This window comes from Hoplias malabaricus, chromosome Y (genome assembly GCF_029633855.1).
Source record: "Hoplias malabaricus isolate fHopMal1 chromosome Y, fHopMal1.hap1, whole genome shotgun sequence".
NCBI lineage: Eukaryota > Metazoa > Chordata > Actinopteri > Characiformes > Erythrinidae > Hoplias > Hoplias malabaricus.
Genome location: NC_089820.1, coordinates 23,310,376 through 23,328,647, shown reverse-complemented (window position 1 = coordinate 23,328,647; position 18,272 = coordinate 23,310,376). Strand labels below are relative to the sequence as shown.

The following is an 18,272-nucleotide window of genomic DNA, read 5'->3' as shown; positions in this document are numbered from 1 at the left end:
TAAATTGGATAAGCGGTTACAGATAATGGATGGATGGATGGATGAATGAATGAATGACACTTGTAGATTTGTGTTTACAACCTTCAGCTCAAAGATCACAACCCTTCAGACACTTCTCTGACTGTTGCTAGCAGAACTGTACCCACTCAGTCTTCTCTTCCTGTGTGTGTTTTTGTCCCTCTCTTGGTCGTCATCCGAGCGTTGGCCTCTTGCACAGGTGTCATTCCTCACGTCAGTGTATTCTGGCTCTGATGCTGGTCAGTCGTCTTCTGTGTGGAGAGAGTAATGCGTGACGAATGTTGTGGCCTTGTAGAAAATAAAAACAACAAACAGAGTCTTTTTATGGCTTGTGTGATTAGCAGGGAATCTCCCCTGCAGTAAATCAGGCTTCATCTGTACCTATCAGGGGGAGAGAGAGAGAGAGAGAGAGAGAGAGAGAGAGAGAGAGAGAGAGAGAGAGAGAGAGAGATCCAGAACACCTCCAGAGGAGACACAGATTAGCTGAGTATAGATTTACAGTGGATTTCCGCGGGCTCGTATTTTTACTCTGGTGGAAGGAAATCTCAGGGCATCATCTTCATGGTACACCCTTAAAAATAAAACTTTTTTAATGGTTCTTGGACAAACAGCTGTAAACTTACAGTCCTAGATTTAAAGGTGTAGATATAAAAATGAACATAGCATCTATTAATTATGTGTGCTTTTTGTGAACAATAATAGTTTTCAGTCACAGAACTTTACAATTGATATATAACTCCGTGTGAGGGAAACAATCCCCTGTTCTTTCCACGTATTTTGAATGAAAGAATGTTTTATTGCTCTATTTCAAATATGTATACTAAAAAAAGTAGATAATAATAAACCCAGAGATGTAAGGAAAGCTCAGTAAAGTAATGAAGTCCCCACACTGATTTAATAACAATAAAAGTAATGACAAATTCATTGATAATATCATGCCTTATTACAGAAATATATTACACTTCTGGTAATTAAAATAATTAATAACTAACAACCAACAGAGTATATTTTGTGCTTTAAACAAATGTAGACATTGTCAGTTTCTTATCTGTTACTAACATATATAATAATGATTAAACATTAAAAGATAAGATGATTTTTCATTTTAAAAAGTAGCATACAACATGGGATTGTGAGCATGTGGGTTTTACATTTAATGTTTTCATTTTGAAAATTCGGGCGGCACGGTGGTGCAGCAGGTTAGTGTCACAGTCACACAGCTCCAGGGACCTGGAGGTTATGGGTTCGATTCCCGCTCTGGGTGACTGTCTGTGTTCTCCCTGTGTCCGCATGGGTTTCCTCGGGGTGCTCGGGTTCCTCCCACAGTCCAAAAACACACATTGGTAGGTGGATTGGCGACTCAAAAGTGTCCGTAGGTGTGTGTGTCTGTGTTGCCCTGTGAAGGACTGGCGCCCCCTCCAGGGTGTATTCCCGCCTTGCGCCCAATGATTCCAGGTAGGCTCTGGACCCACCGTGACCCTGAACTGGATAAGGGTTACAGATAATGAATGAATGAATTCAAACATTATCCTGATCTTTTGTTGTTTTATGGTAACTGCACAGTACTAGATTCGATGATTGTCATTTTTAAGATTAAGAATTAATACAATACATTTACAATTGTTAAAAAATAAATCACTATTTTAATGGAGCTCATAACAAAGGCAGTGACCAATAAATCCTTCACTCACAGTTTTCAAAACGAATTAATTTTTTAAATACTACGCAAGTTACTATAAAATCACAAAAGAGCAAGAGAATGTTTGAATTACAATTAAATGTTACACTCACAAAAAAAATGCTTTAAAACCTATTTGTACACCTCATACTGTAAACACTTGTCTCAGTGTCAGTTGTTTTAAATGTGATTTATAAAAACATTTAACTCACTCCCTTCCCACAGAGGAGGCGAGAGCTGTGGTGGACACTTTGGACAGATAATGTCTGGGTGCAGTTTGCAGATAAGCGGCGCGGCAGGGTCACAGCAGCTGTGTGGCATTGTTAGCGTCCGAAGCAGTGACATGTCCTCGGCATGGATGACTCTGCCCTGCGGCATGTGAACCGGAGATATTTGCTTTGAGTGCAGATGCCTGCTCACGGCTGATCTATCAGCTAAAAAAAGATGAGCATGTTTTCATAAGGTATAGACCGGACTGTAACAAGAGACTGATGTGGACGGGGCCCTGTGACCACAGTCCTCTAAGAACTGTATCAGTATTCACATTGTTTTATTGGGTTTCTAGTCACAAGGCTCACGCTTGTAAATTATAACAGCAACTATATTAAAAGTGTTTCTTCTCAAATCCAGGCTGTTCATAAGGACTGTGTCTCCACTTTGCTGCAGTAACAGCTTGGACTCATCTGGAAAGGCTTTAGAGTACTTATTGGGATATTTGCTGTAAGGATTTGATGACATTCAGCCACTTACACATTGATGTGGTCGGGTAGTGAGGGTGGATTCCATATACCACTCCAGCTCCATATATCTGCATTGCCCTAGTGAACAAAGTTCCTGCTCCCCAATGCTGAGACGGTTTATACCCCACTAACTGACACTTGGCATTGAGCATGGTGACCTTAGACTCATGGGCAGCTGCTCCACGTTTTGCATTAAAAAGTCTTGCTTTCCGTTAATGAGAAACCCAGCCGTATCTGCAGCTGATGCGAAGTGTTAGTTCGAGGAAGAGTAACAGGTGCAATCCACAGACTCCGTGATTGTTGTTTTCGTGTAATACTGAGAATCTGAAAGGCATGTGTGTGCGTGTACAGCTTGTGTGTGTCTGCGCGGTGTGTGTTATGTGTGTGTGCAGTTACTGAGCAGTCATCAGACAGAGAGGAGGAACACAGCGGCTCTATAAAGTCTTTACAGTGCATGCTGTGTGTAAATTTGTGCCTGTCAGCGCAGACACGGGCTCAGTGGGTTCTGTGTTAAAATAGCCGCAGTCCACTGCTGTATGGGGCATATTCTGTTTTGGACAAAATAATGTCCACTACGACTGTGCACTTAGAAACTATTAAAAAAAAAACATGTTTACAGCCAAAATGTTGTGGGCACCTGAAATTCGTTTGTCTGCTTTCGCTGCTGTAAGGACGACGTTGTGAGTCTCTTGGAAGTCTTTAAACCAGAGGTCATGAAATCCAGACTGTTCACAACAGCCGGTTAGTGTGACACTCTACTTGGCCAGTCAGGTGCATTAGCCATTGCAGCTAATTAATTCTAATATAATTACTATATTATCTGGTTTTTGTAGATAATACTAGCAATGTACTTTCATATGACTTCTAACTTCCCTGGTATTTGAATAAATTGTATTGGTTAAGGCCCTGTGAAGGACTGGCGCCCCCTGCAGGGTGTGTTCCTGCCATGCGCATAGTGATTCTGCGTAGGCTCTGGACCCACCGCGACCCTGAACCGGATAAGGGTTACAGATAATGAATGAATGAATGAATGCATTGGTTAAGGTTATTCCTGAGGGCCTTATTCAACTTCAAAGTCATTTCAATTTCAAAGATATAATGCAGTCATTGCTTCTGGATGGCATACGTTGATTTTGTAAAAACCATAATAATAATAAACATCTGAAGAAACCTGTTGCTTAGTAAAAACCAAATATCTCCCAGAGGAAAATTTTATTGGGTGTCTGTTATTGAAGACATTGACTGGACCTTCTAACAAGTGATATACTGGGCGGCACGGTGGCTTAGTGGTTAGCACGTTCGCCTGGGATCTTGGGTTCAAGTCCCATCTGGGTGGAGTTCCCATGTTCTCACCGTGTCTGCGTGGGTTTACTCTGGGTGACTGTCTGTGAGGAGTGTGGTGTGTTCTCCCTGTGTCTGCGTGGGTTTACTCTGGGTGACTGTCTGTGAGGAGTGTGGTGTGTTCTCCCCGTGTCTGTGTTGGTTTCCTCCAGGTGACTGTCTGTGAGGAGTGTGGTGTGTTCTCCCTGTGTCTGCGTGGGTTTACTCTGGGTGACTGTCTGTGAGGAGTGTGGTGTGTTCTCCCTGTGTCTGTGTTGGTTTCCTCCAGGTGACTGTCTGCAAGGAGTGTGCTGTGTTCTCTGTGTCTGCGTGGGTTTCCTCCAGGTGACTGTCTGTGAGGAGTGTGGTGTGTTCTCCCTGTGTCTGTGTTGGTTTCCTCCGGGTGACTGTCTGTGAGAAGTGTGGTGTGTTCTCCCTGTGTCTGCGTGGGTTTCCTCCGGGTGACTGTCTGTGAGAAGTGTGGTGTGTTCTCCCTGTGTCTGCGTCGGTTTCCTAATGTTGTGGTTGAATATCATCAAATGCTTATATCCAGTAGCATCTTAAATCTGTTACTGCGGCAACTTACATCATAAGACCTGGTTGCGAGGAGAGGCACCCCCCCTCCTTTCGTGGTAACGATTGTGGTGAACTAAGACTCACATGTGAAAATCCCATTTTTTGCAATGCTTCTTATTTTCTTTTTTATTATGGAGCTCAAACAACTGGAAATCTGGGAGTGTCTTTAAACAGCAGAATTAACTAATTTCCTTTTTGAATTTCCTTTTTTTAAAACTAGTGTAGATGCGAATTTGGAAATGTACACCGACAATATCAAGTGTTATGAAGTCTGCGTGCAGTACAGTGTGTAATATATAAATATAGCTGGGTGTGCGGAGTGCTGAATGAAGTTTCCTATAGTGATCAGAAATGTATGGGTGTAAATCACTCTTTTGGCTTCAGATGGTCTCCACGGTCCTCTCGGGTGTCACAGTGTTGTGAGTGTGAGGAATCTATTAATACTGGAATCCAGCTTTACACACTCTTAATTCAGATCGTGTTGACCTGTTTTAATGAGAGAGAGAGAGTTGCCAAGAGGTTACAAAACAAGAACAGAGGAAGTATAGAATTGTGTGCATCTTAATCTGCATGTTGTAATAAATACTTAATGTTTGTTGGCTATATTATCAGTAATTATTTATTTATTCATTGTCTTGAACTGTTTCATCCTAACCCATATATTTTTTAGACCGTGGCACCCAGAGGAAACCCATGCAGACACAGGGAGAGCAGTTACAGAAGAGGATTGTGAATGGTTTAAAATCCACTTATTTTTCTCTAAATAGAAATGTAATGGTCCTACTGAAACGTGTGCAATGGCAGGGATGTATTTGCAGCATTCACCGCTAAAATGGAATGTCCTGGAGCAGCTGTACATGAGTCTGAGGCCACCATACTCATTGCCAAACTTATAGATAGAGGAGTACAAAGAATTGTGTTCTCTGGAGTGACGGATCTCCATCTCCGTCTGTGACTGAATGCTATTAAATCTGCAGAATCTGCAGTGTTCCAACATACAGCATAAAGCCTTCTTAGAAGAGCAGGGGCTGTTACTGCAGGAAAACATGGACAGGAGGCTCTTCTGAGAAGGCTTTAAACTATTAATACCCTTCATTTCAGAAAATATACCGGATTAGCAGTGTGTCCACACACTTTAAGCTAATGATTTTACACTTGACCTTTAAATGTAGACGGTCTGGAAGCTGTGAATTATAAGAGGTAACATCTATGACCTATCAGTGTGAAAATCAACAAAATAACGTAATTGGAGCAGGGGTGTTTTAAACTTGGCTATTGATGGAGGTGAAGTTCAACATAGGACACAATCATGCGCTAACTATGAGAAGCAGGCCGGCTGGTTTGGCCAAGGGTGACCGCATTGGTCGCATGCGAGAAGGCCTGACCCCTGAGTGCTGAGTGATACGGTGACAAATGTAACTGGAGCTTAGTGAGGAGACCATGACCCAAGCCTCAAAGCATGGGACAGGGGGCAGTAAATATCTCTGTAAGCAGAGGTGAACACAGCTCCAGGAGATCATCAAGATTCCCCTGCTGAGTTTACTCCATTTTCCCAGAGAACTATTTCACAGCAGAAAAATACAGAGTGCTTCGTCAGCTACGGACAGCATTTGTATAAACATCATGCTGTTGACTGTAGACTGGGACTGTTGTTATTGTATTCAGTCTTGAATGTAGACTAAGTTCCAAGCAAATTTGTTTGGGACAACGTTTCTGGTTCCTTATTTCTCCTGTAGAGGGAGCACTGGGCTCTCAAAACATCGTTTTTGTTTTTTTTTTACCTGGCTTATATTTACGGATTTAGCTCTGCTTTGCAAACCTCATCAATCATTGCTCTGGGAGTTATGAATGTTTTTAAAGTAAAGGAAACTGGAGAACCCGGAAGAAGCCCGCGCAAACACAGGAAGAACATATCACAGCCTCAAAAACAGTGCAGCAAGGAGCCGACCCATTTTACATTTAGAGCATTCAGCAGTTTCTCTTATCCAAAGCAACTTACAAAAGTGCTTTCCCTTATCCTTAACTAGTTTGTATTGGTTAGAATCCAGGACTATGAAACCCTGCCCAGACAGCAAGCATATATCAGTCCACTGGCATAAAAAGCCTTGTGAAGGACTGGCGCCCCCTCCAGGGTGTATTCCCGCCTTGCGCCCAATGATTCCAGGTAGGCTCTGGACCCACCACGACCCTGAACTGGATAAGGGTTATAAATAATGGATGGATGGATGGATGGATGGCATAAAAAGGCTGGCACACCACTGACTGTAGACCACTGCTGTTCCACCAGGGGGCCACTCAGATTACTGTCCTGTACAGGATATAACTCATTTATAATCTCCTCAAACAGATTTTACATTCAAAGAGACTTTTATTGTAAAAAACAAACTAATACAAATATTACCAACAACTCTGAGAGATATAATAATGAGTATAAAACTGATATAAAATGATTAAATGCTAAAAATGTTGACACTGTGCTGGATTAAAATTATATACTAATCTTATTTATAAAGAATAACAACAAAAAAAACCTAATGAAGGAAAAAAAATGTAAATTGGACTGTGAATGGAAAAGTGCTAAAATGCGGCATTTTTCTCTAAAATTCAGTTTAATCACTAGTGATCCGCCCAGAAAACGCTGTGCAAAACACTAGTGGACCTCCAACTTTGCCCTCAGTCACCAACAGTGGTCCGCCATCTTCTTGCTCTCAGGGTGGAGCTGTGAGGGAGCACAGTAAAAGCATTTCAGGCATTTCTGTACTTTTATTACATGCTTGATGAAAAATAACAGCCATGCAGTAAGAGTATAGCACAGTCCATTCATTCATTCATTCGTTCATTCATGCATTCATTCATTCATTCTCATTAACCGCTTATCCAATTCAGGGTCGCGTTTAGCACAGTCCAGTTAAGAACAAATCATTTTTATAAAGTCATGGGTCCAGACCCAGTAAACATTTAGCCGTTGATTCAACGTGGAAATAACGTAATGACTGCCGTCTAATCAACGTTCTCTTAAGGTTGAAAATGAAAGTTGAAAAGACGTCCAAACACAGACATTGAAAAGACGACTATTAGACGTATTTTGGACGTCCATTGACGTTATTAATTGGTCCCGAAATAAATTACTTGTATAAAACGCGTTTTGGACGTCCACTGACGTTATCAATTGGTCACCACTTAACTAACTTATTAAGATGGATTTTGGACGTCCATTGACGTTTAAAATATGTCCTTGACGGACAGACTACTTTTAGACCTATTTTGAACGTCCAGGGACGTTCCTTGTTTACTGGGGACCCTTAATGTGTCACCGGAGAAAATGGGCAGAAAAAAAAAACTACAAAGAACAACTTAGTAAACGCCTGAAGAAAAGATGGCTATAGGAACCAAGAATCAAAGTTTATTATGTAATGTCAATTATGAGTGTATATGCCTGAGTTCACAATAAGTTCACTTCCGGTAGAAACGGCATTGGACACAACTCAGCAAATAACATATCCCAAACCTTAACGTCTGACTGGATGTTTAAGTTATCGGGATAGTCTGAGAAACGCTGCTATGTGGAGTGCCTCCTAACGTCTGGGTAAGGACTAATGCAGAGTGAGGGTCAGGTTTCTCCGGACGGTAGAATTTAATAAGCTGTTCTGAAGAGAATTCTCACTGTGAACGCTTGGTGTCACTGTTGAGCTATTTTAGTCTCTTTCTCTCTCTCTCTCTCTCTCTCTCTCTCTCTCTCTCTCTCTCTCTCTCTCTCTCTCTCTCTCTCTCTCTCTCACACACACACACACACACACACATACACACACACATACCCTGCAGACTATTTCCATCCCATAGACTAAATAATGATTTGCATTTCGTCCTGAGAGAGACATACGAATGTAATAAAATGTAAAGAAAACAGTCATATGCTGGTAGCTATTGATTATAAAGCGACCGTCGTGGCTGTAAATCCTGTCCTGTTTACACTGAGCCCCTGCTCGGGTTATGACCCTGTTTTACACTCGCAGAAGCCTGTGATGTATCTTTTCATTAAGCTCTGTTTTGGAGGGCCATATTATTTTTGTGGTTAAATGACTCGTGTTGAGTTCTCTCTCTTTAAAGCAGCTTCATAAAGCAGCGCAGACCACGTTACAGTGTCTTTATCCATTTTAACAACAACAGCTCTGAAACAAATACATAAAATTTTTAAAAATATCAGTACATTAACCTAGCACCACCGCACCATCGTGAATACACCGCTGGAATTAATAGAATTAAAGTTATTTATCAGCTTTAAATATTTTAATGACATTTATTAGGTATGCATTATAACAAGACTTTTATTTCTATTATTATTATTGTTGTTGTTGTTGTTGTTGTTGTTGCTATTATTATTTTAATAATAATATAATAATAATAATTATTATTATTTTTTTATTGCTTGTATTATGAAAATAATATTTATTGCTTTTATTTTTATTATTATTAATATTATTATCGCTATTAAGTTACTCGTAAATTTACCGTCAGTACAGTATTTATAATGAGTTAATATAAAAATATAAATTTAATATAGAATTTTAGCTGAATTAAATTATTCAATTATAATAAATCTATTTTAAAATAATAAAATTGCTATTTAAATTGAGCAGAATGTCTGGACAGATCATTTCTATGATTGTATACGCTTTATATTATCACACAGTCTATATATATTATGTATTGTGTTTTACAAATTATGATTCTTCTTTTGATTATTAATTTTACTATTTAATTGATATGTATTATGTAGGCCTAGTACTATATAACACTACTACTGCTACTACTACTACTATTAATAATAAAAAAAATAATAATTATTATTATTATTATAACGTCCTTTGCCACATTTTCTCTCAGTATATGTAGATATATTTGTACACATCTAAGTCAACTACACATTCATTTTCTCTTCTTTCTTGTGAACTTGTAGCCGTTGTTTACCGATGAAAATGAGATTCCGGTGAGTCGCGCGCTCAGAGGTCCGAGGAAGCACTTCGTGGCGTGTCTTGCTCGTGCGCTCTCGCGCATTTTATAGGATGTCGCAGACGTTCACTACAGCTTACGCTACATTTGCAACAACCTGCATTACTAATCACACACGCAGTATACAACTCTCATATTACGGTATATCACTCACTACACACTTACTGTACAACCACCGTGGAGTTTATCACACTCACTACATACTAAGTGTACAAACATCACTATAGTTTATCACACTCACTACACACTCAGTGCACAACTTTCACAATAAAGTATATCACACTCTCTACACACTCAGTGTACAAACATCACAATAGTTTATCACACTCTCTACACACTCAGTGTATGTCCATCACAATAAAATATATCACACTCGCTACACATTTACTGTACAACCATCATGGTAGAGTTTATCACACTCACTACATACTCAGTGCATAATTATCACAATAAAGTATATCACACTCTCTACACACTCAGTGTACAAACATCACTATAGTTTATCACACTCACTACACACTCAGTGTGCAATCATCACAATATTTTATCACACTCACTACACACTCAGTGTGCAACCTTCACAATAGTTTATCACACTCTCTACACACTCAGTGTACAACTATCACAATCGTTTATCACACTCTCTACACACTCAGTGTGCAACCATCACAATAGATTATCACACTCTACACACCCAGTGTACAACTTTCACCATACAGTGTATCACATTGGCTACACACTCACTGAACCATCATCATAAAGTATATCACTTATTACACAATAAGTGTAAAAGAATCCTCATAGAGTATATCATACTCACTACAGTGTACAACTATAACCATGCAATATATCACACTTAACGCATAACTACCACCATACAGGATATCACTCAACAAACAGTGTACACTTATCACAATAAGTGTATCACAGTAAACCCTTAAACACTGTGTCGTATCACCCTGTGCTACATCGTACCCATCATACACTCTGTATAACTACTAAATATCACCAACTCATTGTACACTGTTTATAACTATTACGATACAGATATCACACTCAAGAGTACAACTGTCACCATACTCAAATCACAGAATACTGTAAACACGCTTTTAAACTGTGTAATATCACCATTTAATATTCACAGCATATTCACTATAAACTCAGTGTAACTCTACACTAAATATCACCATACACACCCACTCCTGTCAGTTATTATTCTAGTTTTTATACTGTATTTTGAATAAATGAATCAAGCTGCAGTACATTTCAGTGAAACATTACAATACATAACTAGTTTATAAACCTTTATAATCTGCAAACACAGCAAACTCACATTAAAACAAACTGTCCTTTAGTAACTAATCATGTTTAACCCTTTTCTGACTTTAAAGGGCACGTTATATAATGTTTCCGAATGAATCACGCAGTCCAATGAAAATAAAGCTATTTTTATTGTCAATGCATTCAACATGGTTAGATAAACTATCAAATAGTAAATTTCAGAAAAAGGAAGAAACACTGAATCTATTCCTCACCGACACAAAATATTACACTTTGTATTCAAACGAAAACAAGTATGTACATTGTTGTGAATAGACTGAATCTGAAACCAATAACTATCATTTACATGCATTCTTAAATATAGTTCAACATCATATTCTCAGGTATTTTCAGGATTTCACCCATAGGCCTAAAGACGTGAAAAGTCAATAGTGAATAGTTTTTTTTGTTTTTCCTTCTTTTCAAGAAATGGAACTACATTTCAATTCAATTTCTATACATTATACATTAATATGTACAAAATACAAAGTACATTATACACATTGTTATTATTATTATTCCTTGGTTTTTCACCCAAATAGTAAGTGCTTCTTTATGATAAATATAATTTAGAGTCAAAAACACACACAAAAAAATAAAATAATAATAATATTCATATGACGTTTGAAAGAAAGGATGCTGTAGAAATGTCCTTGTGAAAGTGAGATCAAATATGTGAGTATTTCTCCAGATTGGTTTCCTTTGTTGGAATAAAGAACCAAAAAACAGGGAAACAAAGCCATTGACAAGTGAAGAGTAAAGAGTAAAAATCCGTGAGATGTCAGTTGTGGGATGTCATGTGGCGGGAGAGGTGATGGCGCTCTCTGAAGGACTCGTTGCAGATGGGACACTTGAGCTTCTCCTCACGCCTCCTCTTGACCAGCGGCTCCATGGCATACTCCTTTTTGTGGTGCGAGCGCATGTGGTACACCAGGTCTGAGGTCATGCGGAAGGAGGCGTTGCACTTTGCGCACCAGTTCTGAGCGGGGAGACAGAGCGAGGTGAAGGATGGTGGAAGGAGAGTGAGGGCTGAGGGCATCTGCAGTTGGATGGGGCCTGATGTTTTGGGCCAGAAGGCCGTGGCATACAGGAAGGGGCTCTGCTTGGCCATTGCTCCGGGTACAGGGCAGTTACTGCCCAGTTCGGAGCTTTGAATCTTGGCGGCCAAGTGGTCGGCCTGGTAGAGTCGGCTAGACGAGACAGTGTCCCCCACCGCCGGGTGGCAGTCAACCGCGGACAGGATCTTGGGTGCCATGACTAGCGGTGAGAGCTGTGCAAAGGAGCGCGAGGGCTGGCTGAAGGCACTCTTACGCTCTGAACTCCCGGTGTCTTGCTGCAGAACCGAGGTGAAGGCGCTTCCTGCCGTGGAGCTCTCGATACGTGACTGTGGCAGCTGCGTCTCACTCAGAACCTGCCGGATGCTCACATGCTTCTCGCTTAGGTTCCCGCTCGGACGCCCTGAGTCTGCCTTGTTCTCAGAGTTCTTGCCACCGTGCTTTGAGGTCTGTGGTGATTTCTTAACCTCTGTGAAGGCGCTCCGCTTCACCTCGGGTGCGTCCGAGGCAGAGGGAGAGAAAGGCCGCCTACTGTCCTCCAGGCCATACACGCCACGGTAGTGCTGAGCTGAGCTCACCAGCTCCTCCTTCGACTTTGTCAGGGATTGTGACAGTCCCATGCCCCTGCTGTCCTCCATTTCAGAGAACTTGCGCTTTCCCGAGCTCTCACTCAAGATCTCGGCCTCTTTGTCGCTGGGAGGACTGGTCCTGTTATTCTCCAAGTCTCTGGCGAGGTTGTGGAAGTCTGTGGACGGTTTTCCATCCTGGGAGCCGGAGAAGCCCTCCGAGCGGCCGTGCTTGGGGCTAGACCTTGTCAGAGGAATGCTGGCTTGTTCACTTGCCTCCTTCGCCTCATCCTCCATGCTGGCCATGCTCTGAAGTCTCTTGGTGCAGCGGAATCGCAGGTGAGCCGTGAGAGGAAACTCAAACTGGAACCGTTGACTACAGTCCGGACACAGGTATGGCGGCGATCCTAGAAGAACCCAAATTAAAGTAACGTTAATGGGATTTATTTACAATTTGCATGTGTGTAAAAATAGAGAAGCACATGAGCAATAATCAGCCAAATTTCACATCAAATTAAAAACGGCTAAGGAAAAATAGGTCAATGGAAGCCTCTAACGGAAACGAACAAAACTCCAACATCGTTCAGCACATTTTCTCTTATTTGCTGTATTTTTAGACGATACAGGCCACATTGTCTGTATTCATTGTCATGGTCATGGGCCATTAAAAATGTCTTCTGTGTATTGGATATGTATTTTTGCTTAGACAAACAAACAGTCAAATATTAGCATTAGATTGTAGCAGTGATACAGCAATGATCTCAGAGAATTACTATGTAAATTCGTGTTCTGTACCACCCTCTAAACAAAAGTAGTTCATTCCATTCAAGTCCTGACTTCCCTTTTGTGGAGTAATTTAATAAGGCATTTTAACTTTACGCATGGCTTGCTCATCTACTTAGACCAGTGGTGCATGTGTATGAATCTATTTCTTTTTTTGTATATAATTAAGCTTGTTCTAAAAACATCTTCATCTTGATGAATCCTTGCTCAGATGCAAATGTAGCTAGTTCTTAAAATGCACAGATTATGAGCAAAATTTAACACAAACTTTCAGGAATGTACCTTTGCCTTTGACTTGGTTTCTGCTGGAGCTCAGTAGCAGAAGCTCCATCAGGTCTTTTCCATACCACACCAGCAGCTCCTCGTCCTTCTCGATTCTCCTGAGCGACCTGTAGAACAGCTGCCCGTTCTTTACGTAGGCCTCTAGGTTCTGCTCTTCCCTGTCTCGCGCAGACTGGACGAGCCGCAGCCACATTAGACCCTCAGAGGAACTGTTCGCGGCTGAGGTATCCACCTACGGTCGGCGAGAAACAAATGTTGAAACGGCAAACCCACTGCTGTAAAATGTGTATGCCCTGTATTTTTCATTCAGTTACAGGGCAATCCAAATTTGCCTTCCACATTAATAAACATCAGTATAATCACTGATTTGGGACCAGTTTTCTCAAAGGCTTTGTAGTATTGAGATCACATAAACAGGCAGAGAATGTGTTTAATGTAATGCTTGTGCTACAATTTAACAAAGACTAATTATAAACAAAGCTGCTGAATGATGAAGCCTTTGCACACTGTATATTCTCAGAGCTGCAGGGAAGCACACTCTCCACAGTGTTAAACTCATTTTGCCGGACTGAAGTGTGCTCAGAGCTGACACCGAGTGTGAGGTGAATCTGGATATGAGGTCTTACTCTGAATATGTAAGGTGCAGTCCTCTTGTCGGTGGCTTTGAGGGCGATGAAGGCGATGCTGTCGTACAGTGACGTGTGGCTGAGGACACAGGGTCCGAAAATTGCATTCTCTGGGATGTCGCAGGTTGTGTAGACGCTGGTGAAGATGTCCGTCAGACACTGCTGCATCGCCTTGGCCTCGCCGTCCCATAACAGCTTTTGAGAACTGCACTCCTCCATCATCACCTTCCGCACACAGAACAAGACGAAGAGAGGGTCAAAGTTAATATCAGTGGCTTCTGGTCTTTTAGCAAGGTCCATTTTAATACACATCCAACCCCCAAATGTATCTCAGAATGATCTGAATGCAGGCTGAAATTAAGAGAATCTATTCCATGGCCTTGTGGGACATTTCTATTTTTCCTATTCGTTAAAAGAGCAGCTGGAGTGTTCAAGTAGTGTAGAAAAATTTATAGCCAGATTCAGCTGCAAATGTATGGGAACCCCATGGTGAAATTGTATGTTTTATTTACTGCAAATAAATGCATTCCAAGTCGTAGAGGAACAGTGACTTTTGAGGGTGAGCTCACTAATACAATCCACAAAACACACAAGGGGTGTTAGTATTTTTGCACACGAGCCTGCCTCTTTCAGCACGTCAGACATGTACTGCTCCTCTTTAGTAAAATCCTCATCACTGAAAAACCCCACAATGCTCGTTTATGTCCAGCTGTGCTTCAGTGCACGCCCACAGCCTCCGTTTAACCCTGTGTTTGTTCAGTTCAACTCTTTATTAAAGACGGCGGGTCTGCGCTGAATTGTGAACACTCAGATGACCATTTCACCTTCTGACTATCAGTCTGATTAACTGACGTAAGATGTTTTTAATTGGCTGTATATGTAGCACCAACATTCAAAGAACGTTTTCTCTGTTTTCCCTGCGGTTTGCTCTGGGCGCAGCTTTTTTTTTTTTTTTTTTTTACAATTTTTTGTATAGGATAAAAAGTTTTTGATAGGCGTGACGTTATAAAATTCGACACTAACCCGGGAGCTCGAGGAGTTGTGCTCGGATTAACACTAACTTCGCAGTAACCGAGCATTTCTCCGGACTTTTAGCGGCCTCTGACTTATTAACGGTACATTTCTGTTTTAACCCTTTATGACCCCGCATAACCAGCTCAGCTATTGATTGAACGGATCCCCCGTGATGTATTTCCGGGACGAAATAAAGGCTGTTAGGTTCAACTCCCTAAATGTGACTATGCCGTTTTTCATATTATGTTATATATAATGCTTCATATTATTTTAACGCTCTATTAAAGCGGGTCTGAGAAACAAAACATTTTTTTTACACAAAACATATTTTTTCTATCGTAAGCTACAGAGACAGTGAACGATTTATAGAAAGAAACCATGCAAAAGTAATAGTTACTGCTACTAATAATATTTAACAGCACTTACAGTAACTTAGCAACAACCCCCCCCCCCTAAAAAAGTTAAAATAGTGAGAATAAAATACACAAACACTAAAGTAAAAAATGGCAATAATTATTATGCCACATATTCATCTTACTACAGCTACTAGTTCTAATAATAATAGAAAATTATACAGCAATAATAAAATAATAAAACGGCAAAGCAATAATAATAACAATAACAATTAATAATCATAAAAATAATAATATGTTTATAATACAATCCATAATTGAATTGTCAGCTGTTTCTTCTCATATTTTTTATTTAGATTTTTTATTTTCTTTTTTTTTTTAAATATTTTATACGTTTAAAAAAAATGGATTGTTTTTTTTAAGTCTCCCAGTGTTTTTATTTGCTGCGTTCATTACCATAATCCACCTCTCTCTCTCTCTCTCTCTCTCTCTCTCTCTCTCTCACACACACACACACACACACTAATTAAAGCAGCACACACAGTTAATGACTCTTTCCTCAGCTCACATTTACTAACCGTGCGATTTCCGCCTGAGAAACACCGAGAAAAACACCGAGAGAGGCACAGAGACACTGATAAAACGAGAGAGAGAGAGAGAGAGAGAGAGAGAGAGAGAGAGAGAGTCCGTAATTCACTGTCCTAACTTATTATTAAACGAATAAAGGGAAGGCTAACATCCAGACGCTAAATTTTATAAAAATCCACACGCCTCTCCTTTGATAACCACCCAGACTCTAATCTCTTTTGCTCTAAACCTCTTTATCCCACATTTATTCCCAGCGCTCCCTGCACACTGCCTTACTGCTCGCCTTTAGGAGCTTACAGGAGCTGGGGCTTTAATACTGCAATTTGTAAGCGATTTTAAGCGACGTTTAATTTGTGAAGGGAGCTTTATTAAATATTAAAATATTATCTGATGTCTTTTATTTGTACTTTTTTTTCCCACAGTGTTGAAAGAATCCAGGCAGTTTACAATCAAGTGTCCCACTCCTTAATTTAATGGCCCTCGGTGGTGGACACGGCCCGTAAATGTAGTTCTGTTGTGTACAGAACCAAAAATTAGTTTTGGAGAGCACTTGAATGTCACTGAGGACCGTTTACGACAGATTTTCCCTAGAGGACAGCCACATATTTCAGAAGGAAACGGTCAAATACAGTCAATTAATGTTTCTTTGTAGAACCACCCCTAAAAACACCTTACTAAAAAAACCTTGAGGGAGGCGGATATTAAAGCTGTGTAAGACAGTTTCCAATGAGGCACATTGCCACATTGTTTTGTTTTTGGGTGGATTTTATTTATTTTGTTTTACAATTCTTAATTTTGAAATTGAAATAGAATGAACCTCGTTTGTATTTTAATAATAATAATAATAATAATATAAATAATAATTATAACAATAATTTTAATAATAATAATAAATTGTATAATAATTTTATCTCTAAAGTTATTACATTTTTTATTGTCGAGTTTTCTTTTTTCTTGGAGAATGGTCTCATGACGGTAATTTAATCACACTACCACACACACACACACACACACGTTCCTCTAAAACGCAACACATTAATATGCTGTAAGAGTAGCGCGGAGACAAAACTTCACATCCTCACCATCTCCGCGGACTCCACACAGTCTCCACACGAGTTGGACCCTCTGCCTTTCAGCTTTGATTCACTTCCTCTACGAAGATTTCCTTTGCTAAAAATCCTTCTTAGTGTTATTTTTATTATTGTTTAACTCTTTCAGTAGAGCCCCGGTTCAGCGGACACCCCTTTCTTTCTGGCAGCTGTTAGTCTCTCTCTCTCTCTCTCTCTCTCTCTCTCAGAGACGAGACCAAAATCACACAAAAGAGCCCAATGAATATGCATCTGAGCTAAAATAGTGGAAACACTGGAGAGCCCCGCAGCCCCAGGCTGAACCCGCTGACCTCGGCGAGATTTATAACCTCCTCCTGCTTTTGTTATTATTCCAACTTTTAAGGCGTAACTCGTATCTCTCTCAAAAGCCCAGAGAAGTGTCAGTTGCCCCTGAAAACCTGAAGCCGCTGCTCCGTGCAGCTGCAGGGAACCGCGCGTACTCACCTGCTTCAGTGAAGGTGGAAAACAGTGATGGAGATGATGGTGATAATGATGATAATCAGAATAGTAATAATCCAGCAGGGCTCCCAGGCTCCGTCAGTTCATCTCGCACGCGCGCGCGCACACACACTCACAGAAGGATAGGATAGAGACAGAGCGATGGAGAGAGAAGAGAGGGGGAGAGAGAGAGAGAAAGAGAGAGAGAGGGAGCGCAGATGGGACTGAATCACACACACACACTGACGGCCTCTCCGCCTCACACACACACGTTTTGTTTGCTGCGCATAATCTGCCCAATGAGGCGTGTCCTCCAGCGACTCCGCCCTTTAACTCCTTACTGACCGAGCCCAGCACACACACACACACACAGAGAGAGAGAGAGAGAGAGAGAGAGAGATCACTACAACTGCTCACATATTGCTCCTCGACTCTTCTACAACAGTTTTTGAGGTGTAGTGTAGTAGCAGGTCCACAGCTTTTGATGCACATCTAATGTACACAAATGTAGGACAGAGCTTCTGGTTACTGTATAATGTAAGGAAAATAATGCTAATTCTATGGATGGGTGTATGCTGATAGAACCCATTACTGTCACTGTTTTTATTGGTAGGTGATTGAGATTGAGCATACAGTATGAGGATGGTAAACCAATATTATTAATTGTTCTGCTGAAAGTCACTAAAGTCTTTCCTTTAGACCCAAGATTCAAGAACTTTTCCGTCATTGTACAACCACAGTGAAATTGCCAATGAGTCAAAGTAAAATGTATTTCATTTATATTATAAATATATAT

General features: G+C 40.5%; 1 protein-coding gene across 3 annotated transcripts; it reads right to left on the bottom strand.

Annotated features, from left to right (window-relative positions):
• Nucleotides 1–10,817: 10,817 nt before the first annotated feature.
• On the bottom strand, nt 10,818–17,700 carry LOC136679177 (PR domain zinc finger protein 8-like). 3 transcript variants are annotated; one of them, XM_066657548.1, is made up of 4 exons: nt 17,483–17,700; nt 13,975–14,199; nt 13,349–13,580; nt 10,818–12,690 (listed from the first exon to the last, which is right to left on the bottom strand). In XM_066657548.1, the coding sequence occupies exons 2-4, from the start codon at nt 14,194–14,196 to the stop codon at nt 11,444–11,446; spliced, it is 1,701 nt and encodes a 566-aa protein (XP_066513645.1). In that variant the 5' UTR covers nt 14,197–14,199; nt 17,483–17,700; the 3' UTR covers nt 10,818–11,443. The 3 variants fall into 3 exon arrangements, with proteins under 3 accessions (XP_066513645.1, XP_066513644.1, XP_066513646.1); XM_066657547.1 differs by lacking the exon at nt 17,483–17,700 and adding an exon at nt 17,012–17,088; XM_066657549.1 differs by lacking the exon at nt 17,483–17,700 and adding an exon at nt 14,998–15,100.
• Between the last annotated feature and the right edge of the window lie 572 nt (nt 17,701–18,272).

Excerpts from the sequence above, each read along its gene's own strand:
- LOC136679177 (XM_066657547.1), bottom strand. Across the intron at positions 13,581-13,974 it reads CTGCACCTTACATATTCAGA|GTGGATACCTCAGCCGCGAA; the intron begins GTAAGACCTCAT and ends CGCCGACCGTAG. Across the intron at positions 12,691-13,348 it reads AAACCAAGTCAAAGGCAAAG|GATCGCCGCCATACCTGTGT; the intron begins GTACATTCCTGA and ends GGGTTCTTCTAG.